Here is a 16954-nt window from a genome sequence, read left to right on the forward strand (position 1 = left end):
CGGTATTAATTTAAATCCATTTCTTAAACCACAGTACTTTGCAAGTAGTTGTATATAAAAGTTAAGGGAGGTGCTAACATCCCCAAGTAATCTCTCTTGAGCTGCAAATCTCTTTGTTGGTTACCACTGCAGGCTGTAGACCTGGCACAGACACAGAGGGTAGAGGAAAATAAACTACACGGAAGGAGACAATGAAAGAAAACAGAAGAATTTAGGTTTTTACAGACCTGCCTGTGCAACTTCAGGTGCTGGTGGTGACAAAGTCCAGGGCTATAAATGGCATTCTGATTGTAATGACCGGGGGATGTGAGCTTTGGGAGTAAGTGTTGAGGGAGAGGGCACACATCAGTAGCGCAGTTGCTCTTTTAAAACTACTGGCTGCACTGAGCTACAGTGAGAACTCACTCCATACCACACCCATCAGGAGCAGCTGGGTTCATCTGGGAGTCCTGGGCACACACAAAGGTAACAGAGGCTCCAGTTCAGGTTTTATTTGTATTGTAGTACAATAAGAGTGCAATTTGAACGTACACATATTGAACAAAATGTAAAAATATTATTTATGCAATGTTATGGGAGGAAATTAACAGAGCAATGCAACTTACTTAATACTGACCCTGTTTCACCTCATATTATGGCAGGTACCAGTCACCTACACAATCTGGAAGGGACACAGAGAGTGAAAACTTCAGAACTCCAGCCAAAGAAAAGCCTAGCAAAATCAGTGGGAAGATGTAACATTCTCCCAGCTCTGTGCAATAGGAATGTTCTGTTTGTTCTCAGTTCTACAGCTGAGCAACTGCCCACTGCAGCACTAAACAGAGGGCTTCCAAAAAACTTGATCCAACTCTTCTCTCTCTTCTTGCAAAGTAATTCTGGAGCAGTCCTCAGCATACAGGTAGCTAGGCTTTCTCCCATATAAAGTGCATCTGGTTTACATCTTGCACGCATATATACCACGTGCAATGACTTTCCCTACAGTAATCCTCCAAGAAAGGAGGTTGCCTCACCTCAGTACCTGCTGGTGACATCTGCAGCTGCTAATGACCTAGTGAATTGCAAGTATTTTACACCTAGCATGCGCCCGGTGCACCAAAGCATTTAAGAATCCTTTTCCCTGTGCTTTGCCTTTCTCCATATGCCTTATTCATTTACAAGCCAGAGTTTTCAGCTAGAAAGTGGTGAGTAAAATAATTCTCCCACCCCTGGAAAAGCAAACTTCTGTTGAATATGAAACCAGGGTAGCACTCCGAGCTTGAGCACAGTTTTTCTCTATTGTTCTGGTAACTATGCTGAAAACTGGGATGTGCAGACACAATTGAATGTAATTTCTTTTCTGCTAATTTCCTTGCCTCAAAATACTTCTATTTTCTTCCATGTTCTGAAGGACTGTAGCAGACTCCATGTAAATGGCTGGGACTCTATTGTGCAGCATAAAAAAAAAAATCTTCTATGAAGTCAAACTTTATTTTTCAGTTGCAGCCTTCTCTATACTGGTCTTTTGATAAAATACATGAAAGATGCTGGTGGCAAAACTCACGTAACATTTTTGTAATCGTGCAAAAGTAAAAACATTCAGTTATCAAAAAAGCATTATAATTTCAACCCCAACAAGGTTTGTTTTGTTACAAGCAAACAGACAGTTTTATTATCTGTAAAGTAATATGCTGTAGCATAAAGTGTCACATATGTAACATTAAGTGTTTCATTTTCAAACTATGGCACAAATACACATTAGCCATAACAGTCTCATCTGGCTACCTGTAGCCTAATTTTTGGCTGATCAGTTTTTATTTTGATAAAATGAAGTAAAAGCTTCTGAAAAGTAAAATGGGTACATGAAGTACATTTCAAGAATCCTTAGAAAATATTAACGTTCCCTTATATAATACAGCATAAATAATTAAGGAAGGTTTTCTTGATGTCCAGAGAGAGTTAGGGATCCTAACCATCCATGGAGAATTAGCGCCATTAGTTTGGTAAACAAGACCAGCTGACTTGGTTGTCACACAGTACCTTCTCAAAAGCTTGAACACTTCCCAGAAGGATTCAGATGTGTACTGGCTCCAGGAGAATATAAATAGTCCACCAGGGCTGAACTTCAGTTTCTTCCTTTCTGAGAGTCCTTACTCAATGCTTCTAGTGAGTCTTTGTGCTTTGAATAAAACATGAGCTCCAGTGGAGAAAGCTGGTTCCTGCACATTTTCCATTATCTTCAAAGTTCATTGTGTGAGTTTTTCTCTGCAGCTTTGAACATCAGAATGGAATTAAAGATCTTTAAGGCTGGTCCCAGTTTAATGCTCATTATTTTGACTATGTCTGATTGGGTCATTAGCAGGAATGCTTCTCCATCAATTTGCTTTAAAAGAAAAACACACAAAGCTATTAATAGGTCTGACAGTACAGCAGTATAAAAAGTTTCAGAAAACATGAAAAGTCCCAGCAACTTCAGACAAAGTTAAGGACTGGCAGAATACAAGCACTTTCAAATGCTTTCAGGAGAGCTTTGATTTCAACCTTTAGACAGATCAGCTAGTCTATGAGAACGGGATGATTTTCCTCCTGCTCAAAAACAACCATCTGGCTAATTTTTAGCTGAACGGTTCTCATTTTCATACTGATAATATAAAACCTATTGAAAAGTAAAGTGGGTAAGTTAAGTGTAATTCAACTATGCTGAAGCACAGCAATGCTTTTAAACATTTAGCTATTCCTTTTATGCAAGCATCCATAGGAGAAGCTTCTGGATCCCACTCCCAGCTACAGAGCTGGAATCCCCTTCAGGCCAGCACTTCTCTGCTCACTAAATAGCAAATTGAAATTAATTTGATCCCAGATGGAAATAGGGGCCAGGCTAATAAAACTGCTTCTTCGACACAAACATAACAGAACATTTCAAACATGGAATATTTTTATTTTGTATTGTTCATATTTTACTAAACATTACAAATGAACATTCTCCTGTAAGCAAATCACTCTCTCAGCAGGAATGCTAAATCCCAACAGGAAGAGCCCCCAGGGTCCTCACTTCAGGGGCTTCAATGGGGCCAACACTTCCTCTGTAACCTTTGGATCACTTAGGTATCTATAGGTAAACTTTTAGTGTAAGCTGGATAGCTATACATAAAATGCAACTCTGGTTAGATAGGAGCACTACTTAGCCTTAAAGATACTGACCTGAGCTAAACACAGTCTAAATTCCTGTAGGGCTAGGAAACAAGTTTTCTATATCAGACATTCTGCAAAGGACACTCCAGCACTCTAAGTTGAGGAACACTGCAGTCAGACAGCACCATGTGGTAACCCACAATTACTTTCTACTCATTTCCTACACAAGGCCAGACTTGGTGGGCTCAGAACTCAAAGTGTGTGAACTTGGGGCCCCCCAAATAAAATGCTGAAGCATCTTAACAGAAGCAGGCTGAGGGTTCATTTCCATAGTAGAAGTTTGAACCAGCATCTTTTACTGATGTCAGCCAGTCTATGCCTCAATGACCTCACTGACCTCAGTGGAGGACATTTAATTTACAGACAAAGCCTGAGAGGCTGAATCCTAGAGGAGGGAAATATTTTCTCACACCTCTGAGAATAAAGTGTTAAGGATTCAGCATCTCTGTGGCACTTGCTGTTTGTGGACTTGATCAGCAATATGCCAACTTTTATTTATAAATTCATTGATGAGACATCCTAAGTGACATAGGGGACGATCCAGGCTTGAAGAGTAAAATGCTCAACATCTGAGCTAGTGCCAAATGCCCTGAGATGCAGCCTCTCAGTCCTTTGATAAGCAGCTATAATAGTCATTACAGTCTACAGCACAGCCTGAAAACTTCTGTTGCAGGAGATAAGCAGGGCCATCTGCATGCATTTTCCTCAGGAGGTGCCTTCCCAGGTCTAAGCAACAAAATTATTCTTCACTTGAAAGGCTGGCTGACTCTGCCCATTCAGGTCATTTGGCTGGGATAAGCACCTGATCACTCTGGCATTTGTGATCAAACTGCCTTCTTGAAGCCAAGCATTAACAGGAATAACAAACCTCTGAGCAGAAAAAAAAAAAAAAATAAGGCAACCTAGTTTATAAGACCTAATGTATCTAAAAGCCCTATCCATTCCTAATGACAACTTTGGAAAAACAATCTTCTCAGATGACAGAAATGCACACCTGGAATGCTAACAAAGTGAGTACATGCTCCCTTGAACCTCAGAACCTTCAGATCTTCTCACCTGCTGCTGAGTTAAATCACATTCATAAATTGGCAATATTAGGAGGAAGAGCATCAATTGCTAAATGTGATGAGACAAGATGCAGTGAGTTTTAAGAGATGATTATCTGTTCTGCTTTTTTTTACTTACTAACATCAGGGACAACTAAAGTAACATCCTTGCCTATAAATTGTGTCCAACCAGACCAAGAGAGAACAGTAGTAAACCACAAAGTTTGCAAGTAATTTCAATTGGCAGGAACCAAGTTGGAAAACTACCTGGCTGACACTTGGCTGGTTTTCTCTTTACATTCTTCCCATTTCCTGACCTGAGAAACAACCTAATCTTCCACACATTTGCATCTGACTTTTAACAACGTGGCATTGAAATGGGTTGCCCAGGGAGGTGGTGGAGTCACCATCCCTGGAAGAGTTTAAGAGGCATCTGGATCTGGTGCTGGGTTGGCAAGGTTTGGAGGCTAGCAGGATAGCGCTAGGTTGGAGGGTTGGACCTAATATTTTAAAGACCTCTTCTAACCCTGATGATTCCATACACTTCATCCTACTCATTTATATGTGTCTCTACCAAGCTTTCTTGTCTCTGTCTTTTTTTACTCACCTCATCTTTAAACACCTTGCCATGTTCTTCACATCCTGGTAAACTTCGTATAAATTCAGAGACCTGCCACCAAAGCATACAACAAAAGATTTAGTAAGACTCATGCTTTCTCAAAATAGTCTTTAAGGCTGACAATCATTAAAGTCTTTCAGCTGTTGTTTTTACAGTCTTTTATTAGGCATTCCACCTTCTTCTGTAAGTGCATAGAGTCATGCTTCTTTTATTCTCCGATTAAATGAGATCCAACTGCCTCAGGTGCAGAGAACAGTCACAGGTACTTGTGAAAGTAAAGCAATGAAAAGATCCTGTCTGTCCAAGCATTGCTACATACCTGAACAGAGGCTCTAATCTTAAAATCAGGTGTTATGGCCTGACCATATCCATACAGTTCCTCTCTGCACTATATTCTCAGTCTCCAAAGCAGTGTGCCACATCCAAACTATGCACCAGGAATAACTTCTTGCTTCATGCAGACCCCCTACACCATTCCTCCAGAACATTTCTCTTTACAACCAATTAATAAGCTTGTGTGTATATATATATATATATATATATATATATACACACACACACACACACACACACACACACACATTTATCTGTATTAATACACATATAAATTAATACTTCTGCTCTTCTGCTTCTGGGGCTGGATGGCAGTGGAATGAGCATTTTGGGGATCAGTTACATTAGGTTTGGCTGAGCCTAATCCTCTGAGTAGTCATGTAGTATTCTTCATCTATGGGGATAATCTAAAGCTCTGAATCAGCCTTCAAGGACAGTGGTAGTAAGACAGAAGACAAAGGGGGAACCTACCTCATCAGTACTCCACTTAGAAACTTTGCTGGCTGGGATCCCAGCTACACTTGGAAGGAGTTTGCTCTGCTGTTCCCAGCGCAAGGGTAGGCCAGGGATTTGCAACTTAGAAGACACGATAACTGGCTGGGAGAGAAGCCTCTGTGTGTTGGGTTCTTCAGCATCTTCAGCAACAGGAAGCAAGAAACAGAATTAAATCCCTCAGTCGACGATGAGATCAGTCACGGTAAGAGCACATTCATTTCTATTCATGGGCCTCCCTACACAAGCTGTACAGGTTTGCTTGAATAGTAAAATGCCATGAATGCCATACCAGAATTGGAAGTGCCATGACTGTTCTTCCACGAGTATGATTATCATTACATTGGCTCTCTATAAATATACCTACTCCTACATGGAAGAAGTCTCTTTCAACACAACACAATTCCATGCCATCAGAGCTGTTAGCATAACACACCACAGGTCAAACAATTTTAATTATTTTGGTACAATAAATCACACTCACATTTAATAGTAGTACAGCAACAAAAGAATTAACTTAATTTTGGGGTTGAGCTGTTAGAAAATCAAAAGCAGCACTGCACTGCTACAAAATTCCAAGTGAATCAGTTATACAGTCCCAGCCCACACAACATTTATGGCTCATCCACAACAAAATGTTTTTCAGTTCTTCTGAGGAAAAAAGGCAAATGTCTGCAAATTTTCTGCTTCTTTAATTGAATGTTTTGTTTGGAAAATAACATTAAACTCCTCCGTGCTGCATTTTATCTCACTCATCCATAATGGAAGGAATGATCTCCCATCCCACTGTCCCCAAAGGTAATGCACTGGTGGGAGGCTGCCTTCAGACACACACTGCTGCTGTTGTCTGGAGAAAAGCAGCAGCTTCAGATGTGTGCAGCAGGAAAGAGCCAAGAGTCATACCTCAAATGATGTCAAACTGCATGTGACATCCCTGTTCATTTAGATCCATTAGCAATGCAAAAGCAACATGCCTGCTCTCTGAACTCAGGCCCAAGTGCTTCCCAATGGCCAACTAAAATTGTGGAGAACTTCTGAAATTCATTTCTTGAAGGAACTGCCAAGGAAGTACACTTTTAATGCCTGATATTCCTTAATGACATGGTTCATGCAGTTACTCACAAATCCCTATACTATTTTTGTTTGGATTGCTCATTTCTGTTGCAGTTCCATTCTACTTTCATTCTTGAGAAGCTGCTATTAACCACAATGTTCTAGTTTTCACACATTTGCAACCAACAACTAGGGCACTAATTCCCACTATGGATTTTTACCAGCACACTGGGGCTGGTCTATAATACACCTAATAGTATGTTATCACATTTGCTTGTGTTGTTCTGCTCCTCCAGCCTAGTTTTTTGTTACCTTCAAGATTTATCCTCATTTCCTATTAATGCCTATTATTCTGAAGTTGACTCTTAAGCCATTTAGTCAGCACTGTCAGCCCACTCATTCATTTATTTTAAAATAGACTCCTTAATATTTTACTGCCATTATACTCTCATTCTTCAAAGAGAGTTCCCTAAATGTCTTTTTACACTTCACTCTTGTTTTACAAATGCTCCTTAGAGCCTCTAATACTAATAAAAATCTCAGTGAGAAAGGAATGTGAAAGGCAGCAACTATGCTGAATGTAAAGCATATTTTACAGAACAGTATCTGTTTAATTGTTTCCTCAAATCCCCTCCCTATCCTTACCCTCTGATCTTTTCCTCCTAGAAAAGGTCTCTCAAGAGCTGGAAATGTTAAGTGGTCAGCTATTTTTTCCCTTCATTCACAAAACATGCAATATATTGATAGTGCCACATCATGCAATATATTGATAGTGCCACATCATGCAATATATTGATAGGGATTTGTGAGTAACTGCATGGACCACAGAAATAGCAGACTATAATGCTGTGTGAAGAAAATACCACACAAATCACACCCTGTAGTCACACATTTAAATATATGTATACACACAACAGCACACAGGTACAGGCATAGTGAGCACCATTCTCAGTCTGTGTAGTATCTGCCTCACAGGTAAGGCAAAGAGCACAAATGGATCATGTATAGTGCCAATTTAGATTGAAAAATTAAAAATAAAAGTCCCTAGCCCTGTGGCAGATATAACCACAACAGCAAAAAAGGGGAAATTTAGATTTAGTGTGGGTAACCTTGTAACAAGAAGTCCAGAACACACCACTTGGGCTACAATCTGTATCTCTAATACCAGACAGTTAAAAGTTTTCCCTACCCTCTGGAGTAGGGAATACTCTGGAGTATTTCTCACTCTGCACGCCCTGCTTCCCATAGAGAGGCAATCTGTCTTTCTGGGCCATAGAAAATAGGAGATATATTCCAAGTTATGTCTCAACTGGGACATTTAGGAGAAGAATAACTTGAGGTGCACCAGGGGTTAACCAGTTTCATCACAGAGCCACAAACAGCTTCTTCAAGCACTGAAGTGAAGAAAAAAAATCTGCTTGCCAGCTCCACAAGATAGCAGGCAGATGCACAAAGTTCACACTTTTAAACCTCAACCATGTCTTCTCTGCTGACATTTTGCTTCAGCATCAGCCCACCTGCCTTTACATTGTTCTTCTTACTTTATGCCACCTTGTTATCCTTCTCTCTGATAGTTCAACTCTATCTTCTTAATGAGTTACCACAGAACAAAATATGAACTTATATTTCATAGAAGGTAAGTGGCAAACACTTTCTAGCATTATTGAGAGACCATTAACACTGCTCATTGCCTCCTGCATGGGTCTAGTTCTTATATTTAAGCATATATATATATATATATATGCACAAGATTTATGCTTGTAAAAATGTTAGTATGAAGGGGCAGTGATTTCAGTGGAGTTCTTTAGCTCCAAATAATCTTTCTCCAAACAAAGGGAAGAGAGCAGTACACATAAAGTTATCAGTAGGGAACTGGTCAAGTGAGTATGGCAAAAGTAGGCTGAAGAATAACAAGGTAAGTGACATGCCAAAGCACCAGGGCAACAAGCACAGGTACCAACAGTGACAGTTCATAAAGGCACAATTATTTTATCTTGAGATTTCAATGATAGCAAGAACTTAATGATCCATTTTCATCTTACAGCTTAAATGTGCCATCCTACTTAAACACAGAACATAACATTTTGTGTTTAAAAAGGACAACTTTTCCAGACAATAATGTAAGAAAATGTTCTATTTTCCTTAATCTAACTATGCAAGAACCTATCAAGCAGAGGTTGTTGGTGAAAACCAGTGAATTTTGTCAACGCTTCACAAAATCAGGCTAGTTTTCTTATAATTAAAAGAACAATACCAGACAATTTAAAATGCTCCCAACTATTTGAATTTTTTTGTGTCAAATAATGCAAAAGTTACCATCAAAGCTGCATATTTCCTTCTTCCTGAGACAAAATAGCTAAAATTACTAAAAAGTCTCTTCTATTTACTTTAGAGACTTGCTTCTTTTAATGCTTAATTTTCTACAGAATTCTGAACTACATGTTTCAAAACACTCATACAGTTTTTTCATAGCTCCTACAATAGATGGAATCTCTCAAATTTTACACACTCACCAGACTGCCTCAGATCTATCTGAAAGGCACTGGCAGATAAATAATGTCTTAAGATAAAAAAAAATGCATCAGGTTAATACTTAAAAATAAACCACTAGCTTATTTTATCTTTATGCAAGCTCTACCAGTTTCAAAGAATTTCCTGCATTTTGCAGAGATGAGCTCACTTAAAAGGCAAGACATGTAGCTATTGAAGAAACAGAATTACTCAAGCCAATTACTCAATTTTGATGAAAGCTTTCAAACCGTTGTACAAAAAATTGCTGAAGAAAATAATCTAAAAATACAAGGAATTAAGATCAGGAAATTAAGATACTTAACTTGCACTGACCTTGTATCAGTCAATAAAATTATTGCAGCAAAGCTGCACTGCAACAATGCACAGACTCAGTCTAATAACAAGCCTGATACTAAGATTTACACATGAAAAAAATAGCAAGTATAAGATTGATATTCTGGATTTGTGCTGTATTCTTTCTAAACAAAGAGTATGAAAATTATTAATGAACAGCTGCTACAATCTGTCCAACTGGATCTGTGAATGGCCAAGAGTTTTGCTACAGCTGTACATACAACCACGCAGAATCACTGAACAGAAGAAAAGTACACATGGGAAGAAACCTTTGGAGACCATATGAGAACTTTCCTGTCTCACCTATGAGGAGCCACAATCTGGCCATCACCCTCCACAAGACTGAGGCTGGGTTAAGTCAGTCACCTTAATTTTGCTTTACATCTGTAATGTGTAAGTGCTTTTAACTTTCAATACATTTTCAAGGCAATAAGTGAATCTTATACCTTCACAATTCAGACTGGTTTAATAAACTATTTTGAAAAGGCAGTAGAAAAACATCACTGAAATGAGATTTTTTATATTGCTATTCATTTTGCACTCATCCTTACAACTGTGATAAAGTTCTTGTAAAAGCCTTTGATGGCCACAAGATAATTTCCTGAACAGGTAGGGGTAAGGGTAAAGCTGAATTTTGCCCTTTAAGGAACGTTCCTTTGGAAGTTCCTTCCAAATCTGCCCCAAACCAGGACATAATGCTGAAAGTGTTGCTGTCAAGAAATTTTTGGACACAGACAGTGAATGTGGAAAATAATTGACAATACAGCTTCATGAGAATTTCAAGGGACATCACACTTCTTCACTTCCGCAGATTTTAATTTGAAACAAATTAAGAACTGCCAATTTACCTTTGATTTCATTTGAAATGAGCAGCTTATTTTCTGTCTCCTCATCTTCACACTCTTTGTGCTTTATGGCATCCTTTGTTTGTAGTACTCCACTGAGGAAAAGAAGATGTTCAGTTTTTATTAGTACATCATAAAAATCACTAAGCATGATAAAATCTCTCGCTAGCAATACTACTGACACACCAGGATTCCCACACAAATGATGCTGTATCATTATAAAATAAAGAGAGAGGATCCTATTTCTGACTTACACAGAATGGCATGACTACTGAGATGAATTTTGCAAAGAAGGCTCAAGAATAGCGTAAGCTAAGATTATGTAAACCGTACCAACACACTTGACCTAATAACTGAAACTGAAAAATACACACATGTAGGCAGTGGATGTGTCCACATCATAAGGTGGGAAGAGTGAATCCCACATATATAGCTGCCTGTCCTACAAAGCCTGGCTGGTTATGCAGGCCATTTTCAGGAGCTGTCTGAAATAACTCTTACTCCTTTTCCTCTGCCCAACATTCATCTCTACAGGGCATCAACTCCTTGTCAGTACAGTTACTGACCCCCTGTTGTGCACCTGCTAATGATCCCAAAGATATCACCAAAAATATCTATATTCCTTTGCCTCTGCTTTTGCATTAATTCTTGTCCAGCTGCTCCCTAAGCTTTGCCAGCCCAGCAATTTGCAGAGAGGAAATGTCTTCCCCCTATAGAGAAAAATCGGGCAAGAGATAAGAAATAAGAGAATTTCTCAAGGTGGGGGTGTGTGGGGTGTGTACATGCCTGTCTAAAAGTCAGCCCTTGGGAAGTTCCTTTTCAAAGTCCGCCTTCAGAAGGTATTTCCAGAAGGATTTCCTGGTGCTTCCTGGTTTCTTACAAATGTGAAGTGATAGGAATTTGACGACATTATTTGTCTACTTACTTCTGCTTTTTAAGAATTTCAGAACACTTTGGCCAATTCTTAATAAACCATCACAGATAGTTAGAGCACTCAGAGATACCAAGTACATAATGAGCATTTTCTAAAAATAGGCACCAGACAGAATGATTCTTAGAGTCAAGACTACAAGAAATCCCACTACTATATGAACTGATGCTTTACTGTCTACCACAGGAGTCAAGAAGAACACCTTAACAAATGTTAAAATCACAGATGAAAAGCAGATGCACACCTAACACTTTGTTAGGCATCAAGATTAGCTAATCTCAAAGTACAAATCCATAGAAGAAACAGACTATTTAATTCCACTGTTTACATTTAAACTGTTGAATACCATTTATATATTATATACAAGAAAACATTTGGGATTAAATCAAGTAGGAGCTTCAGGTTCACTGACTTCAACAGAAATGTAATTATCACACTAGTAATGGTGCAAAATGAACACTGCAGATCAGGAAATCCAGCCTTTTTAGTATGACAGGACACAAATAATAACAGTATGACAACCAATACCAGTGGAATGCATATAGCAGGCACAACTTCTTGTGCCACAAAGGACTTCTCCACAGTATCTTCCTCAGAAAGATTTATTCACTTAAAAATTATTTTCCAAACTCCACAAACACAGAAAACTTTCCATAGTAACATTTTAAAATAACTAGTGCAATTCATTCCAAAGGCAAAGGAAATGACAGCTGTAATTCAGCTAAGGAAGAGAGCTCACCTAATCCTGTGAGGAAACAAGAACCTCCCTATTTTCTCGAGGGCAATTTTCATAGCAGCATACACATAGAAATTTGACCTCATTAGTTAAATATGACTATCATGAATTGAAGGTTTTGGGTAACAGGCTGGAAGACAAACAGATTTTTTTTTTAAGAGCCAGTAATTTGATTCCCAAGTCTGAGTGTTCAGCTTCCTTCACTGTAAAGATTTCCAGAATAGAATTTTTACTACAGTGAAATTCTTTTGCCACTCTGAAGATACTTTAAAATTGAATATGCTGTAGGCATATAATTTTTATCATGACTTTTAATTTCAGGATCATTCTAGAGGGACACACTAGAGTATATATGTACACAGCAGGTTTGATGCATAGAGAGACAAAAAAAAAAAAACAAAAAAAAAGAGAAAGAGAGCTAGAGAAAAGAAAAAGAGTAAGGGGAACCAGAGATTAACTGAGCACCACTTAGATTTAACATGACAAAATAAAACTCGTGTTTGAGATCATTTGTGGCTGGTTCCTCAATGAAAGACTTCTATGAAACAAAAGATTACCTTTGAATACAAAGGTATACACAATTGAACTGAAGTCAAACATAATTAAATCCACACTGTGAGCTCAGCAACTAAAGAGCACACAAGCGTGTATCTATATCTTCAATTATGCATGTGTACTTTGAATACACATCTAAAAAGATCCACTGGGTATTGCAATAAGCAGATGCTCAATATTTTATAACCCCAGCAGTTCATATATACCTAATGTTGTGAGCATTATTTTTCATGCCTTTTTCAAAGGGAGATTATTCAACTGAAAGTCCTCCATGACTTTGCTGGATACATAATGAATGAGGAAAGCTAGATGATAAAATGCAGCCAGTCATCAGTGTATTCAAACAGTTGAAATACCAGCTGCAAAGTCTCTGGGTAGTTCAAAGCTGGCACAAGACTTCTCTCTTAAGGAAACTGACTCAACACAGTGAACAGATAGCATAAGTATTGGTTATCCTAAGTCTTCTAAAGGTAACACCCTCCAAAAAAATAAAAGACGAAAAATTTTTTTCTTCGATTATTCTTAAGAGGCAGTCTGTAAAGCCAAAGGATATTTCTAAAAAAATTTTGAATTTACTGTATGATAAAATTATGAATTTAATTATTAATTATTTTTATGATTAATAATTTTGTTAATAATGATTTTATTAATTATTTTTAAACACAGGTTATTTCAAAATTACACTAGAAGCCATAATCTTTTCTTTGCTGTTTAAATTCGCTAGAGTATGACTAGTGAATGCTGTTTATCATCCTGAGTTAGAAGGGACCCAATAAAGATCACCAAAGTCCAACTCTTAACAAAACAGTTCCATTTCAATCATCACCTTTACTGTGGGCTATTTTATTTACCATAAAATACCAACTCTCCTGTCTCTGTCTCTCAAGACACTGTTATTGCTAACACTGTTCATATATTATGAACACAAAATAACATAGCTCATGTAAATATATAACAAATGACACATCTTCTTCCAGGGTGTCATCTATTTCTGTTTGAAAATAGTTAATAAAATAATGTAGCAATACTGTAATTAATTAAAAATGTAGGGAATCCTATTGCCTCACATATCCCCATGAAAACACTAAATTGTGTATTTTTAGCTTCAAAGACAGCTTCCAAACTTGCACTGGAGAATATTTATGGCATAAAAAAGTTCTCATGTCATTTTTTGTCAAAAATGCATGCCAGATGCTGAAAGTTAAAGAATTACTTTTAATTTTTCCACGTTTGAACATATTTGAATATATAAAATAATTTGGACACAAACCTAGGAAGAAGAATCTCAATTTCCAATAATTGTATTTTTCCTCTCCTCTGACATGTATTTCTTATTTCTTACATACCCCATGATACTCCCTTCCCCTCTGTTTCTAAGATAAAGAGAGCTGAAGAGCTTCCATCTCCTTCCCCATGGCTTCTAAGAATTCCACAGCCAAATCACTGGACTGCTTTGCCTGGTAAGCTGCATTTTGAACTGACTCCAAACACTCAGTACTTTGAAAGGAACTGAGAGTTACCCAGGTGCCTTCTTTTCTTTCACATTGCAGAACAGGGGCTTCTTGCAAGGAGATTTATTTTCTGCATCTTCCAGATTGGTTGTTTCTGGTACAGTTTTCCCTGATGGTCGATTGTGAGGTGAAGATTTCATACCTACATGACCAGGGCTGGGGCATTTTCTGTCACTGTTTAAAACAAATTGACAAAATGTTTAGAAGTAGAAGCAGCAAAGCTGTTGTTCAATTTATTTTCTCTATGCACAAAAAGTAAACTAAAAACATCCAAGGTGGTTTTTTGGTTAAGAAATACAGAGCAGTTTTTCTACTTGCCACTAAAAACATTGTTTACCTGGCATTTTCAGAAATCAAAATAAAGAACTCTCTTCTCCATTAAGTCAATGGTAAAATGATTAGACAGTTCAACAGGAAGAGAATTTGTCTAATATTACTTTTGATAATGGGCTATCCACTTCCAATATTTGTTACACCAGAACACTTTGAGGTATTATTTTCCTCCTATACCTTCTCTCCCATAACATATCACTGTGCAGCCTTTAAAGTGCTCTATGCAGCCTCTTAATTGGGACAATGAAAAAAGTAGCACCTGACACAGTCCCTGCCACTGAGGACTTTGCTCAAAGTGCTAGAGGATTCACTGTAATGCTAAGCAGGCTACCTGCCAGGGAGTAATTAAGTCACTTCAGATTTCTAAAACTCTACCTTTATAACAATCTATTCAGGCAGAACTCTTAGACAGCAGAATATTTCAGGTTTTAAAGCATGAAGCTGAAACTATCTTTGAGAGGGCAATTTAAAATACAATCTATTGAAAATATGTGGTCATTACAGCGGGAACTGGAAATCTTCACATTTTCACATTTCACATCCCTCACACTTTCACATTTACATTAATGTAACCCTTGAAAAGAAGGGAAATCTCCCTTTCCTTTCCTTCCTAAATTCTCTATTTTTCCCTATAGTCCAAAATAACAGGAATCAGTATCCACAATTTCTGAGATAAAATAATCATCTGAAAATAATCATCTTGGTATCACACTCCTTTGTTTTTTCCCAGTGCTCCTGTTTAAAAGCTTCAGCTACAGACTCCAGCATTGTTCTTGCAAAACTCAGTCCCAGTGATTTGATTCCCCACTCCCACTGTAAAGACATAATAGTGGCTGTTCTTCAAAGATCTACATTAATTTACAGTCACATAATAACACCACTACAGCAAACAAAAGGAACACAAAGAAATAATTTTCTAAAGGGAAACCAACTGGTCAACATTCAATTTTAAATTCCAATTAACCACTTAGTAGTCTAGATAGTTCTACCAAAGATGAACCTGAACTCTTGTTAAATCATAGGCAGTAAAATCAGTATCAGCCTTTGACAGCTCCATGACCTTTTTGTTAAGCACTGAAAAAAACATTTTTCTTCCCTGTAAATGAAAATGTAGATAAATAGGCAGGCCTTTCTGAAACCATTCAGTCATTGCACAGCTACAAATCACACTGGAGGACACAGAAATAAAATACTGCTGTTAGTCATGGGCATTTCTTCAATCATAATTACTTGATTACAGGAGAGGTGGATCTTTCATTTGTTTCCACTTTTCTGTTTCTGGGGATAGGACTGGCTGCAGGCATCTCCCCACTCAAGCGGTCAGGTAAGAGGCTTTCTTTGTTCAAGTTCATCTCTGAATATGGACAGCTGACTGCACTAGAAGTTGAAGAAGAACAATTACTCCTTATTCTCAGACACTTTATTGATTTCAAACAAAATGACACTGGAATTTCCTAGAAGTAGATGCAATAATTTCAAATAAAGAAGATTTTAAAAAATGCAGTAAGTAGTCATAGTTTAAAATGTTAATAAATCCATCAAATAAAACCCTCAATTTCACATCTCCTTTTGACAGCAACTTGTGTCACACAAACTGTATTCATTTCTATTACAATGTATATTGTCGAAAATTGCTTGATAAATGTTTAGCCTGCTCCCTCATAATTTTAATGGTATTTTTACATACAACACAGGATGCCTTTGACTACACCCATGTCTCTCCAAATAAAGTCATATTACCACGGTTATTTATTTATGTGAAGGAGGATATTTCTATTATGTGATGTCTACACAGAAGCTGCATTCCAAGGGCAAAACATGAGGATTGGAGCACATCCCCTTATTGCAGTGAGTGCCCCAACTCTGCAAATGCTATTTTGTGATACTCCATTAACAGACTGATATTTTCACAGTCTTTCTTAACATTCAACCCTCCCTGTTTCCCTGCAATCTTGACAGGGAAATAATTTGACAATGAACATTGAGACAATGACTTTTAAATACTGCTCTGAGAAATGTGAAAGTTGTGCCAAAGGCAGAAAACCTGTGTTTGCAAAAGAAGTAGGAAAGGGGGAAACAGCAACACAAACCAAACCACATGGGCCTGAACTAGGATTTTTCTTTAGTAGAATGCTCTGCAGTATTCAACTGATTAGTCAGCCAGACCACATACTCAACATACTCATACTCTGAACAGTATATTCATGTTACAACACTGAATAGCATCACACTCAAGATTTCAAAACTATATAAGATGCAGGACAGACTGTACTAAATATGATGCTCCATTTGGGGCTCATGAGCCATGACATTAACTATATTTTGAAAACATGCTTTCCTACTCACCTGTATTGTTACAATGACTTCCATAATTTTAAAAGGCAAAAACCCCATGTTCTACAATTTTGCTTATTTTCTTTTCAAGAAAGAAGCTACTGTAACTACCCCATCTTTCCATAAATCACTG

The 16954-nt window shown here is 37.7% G+C and overlaps 1 protein-coding gene across 10 annotated transcripts in view; it reads right to left on the minus strand.

Annotated features, from left to right (window-relative positions):
- Positions 1 to 476: 476 nt before the first annotated feature.
- L3MBTL3 (L3MBTL histone methyl-lysine binding protein 3) overlaps positions 477 to 16954 on the minus strand; it is a 78829-nt gene continuing 62351 nt past the window's right edge. For 9 of the 10 annotated variants that reach the window (XM_009092290.4, XM_050972551.1, XM_050972552.1 and 6 more), the window contains 6 exons: positions 15718 to 15864; positions 14164 to 14328; positions 10425 to 10516; positions 5638 to 5801; positions 4822 to 4884; positions 477 to 2359 (listed from right to left, as the gene is read on the minus strand). In XM_009092290.4, coding sequence (XP_009090538.3) covers positions 2216 to 2359; positions 4822 to 4884; positions 5638 to 5801; positions 10425 to 10516; positions 14164 to 14328; positions 15718 to 15864 — 775 coding nt within the window. In that variant the 3' untranslated portion in view covers positions 477 to 2215. The remainder of the gene's footprint in view (positions 2360 to 4821; positions 4885 to 5637; positions 5802 to 10424; positions 10517 to 14163; positions 14329 to 15717; positions 15865 to 16954) is intronic. The other variant, XM_050972548.1, reaches the window with a different exon arrangement.

The sequence above is a fragment of the Serinus canaria genome, chromosome 3, assembly GCF_022539315.1.
Source record: "Serinus canaria isolate serCan28SL12 chromosome 3, serCan2020, whole genome shotgun sequence".
Classification (NCBI taxonomy): domain Eukaryota; kingdom Metazoa; phylum Chordata; class Aves; order Passeriformes; family Fringillidae; genus Serinus; species Serinus canaria.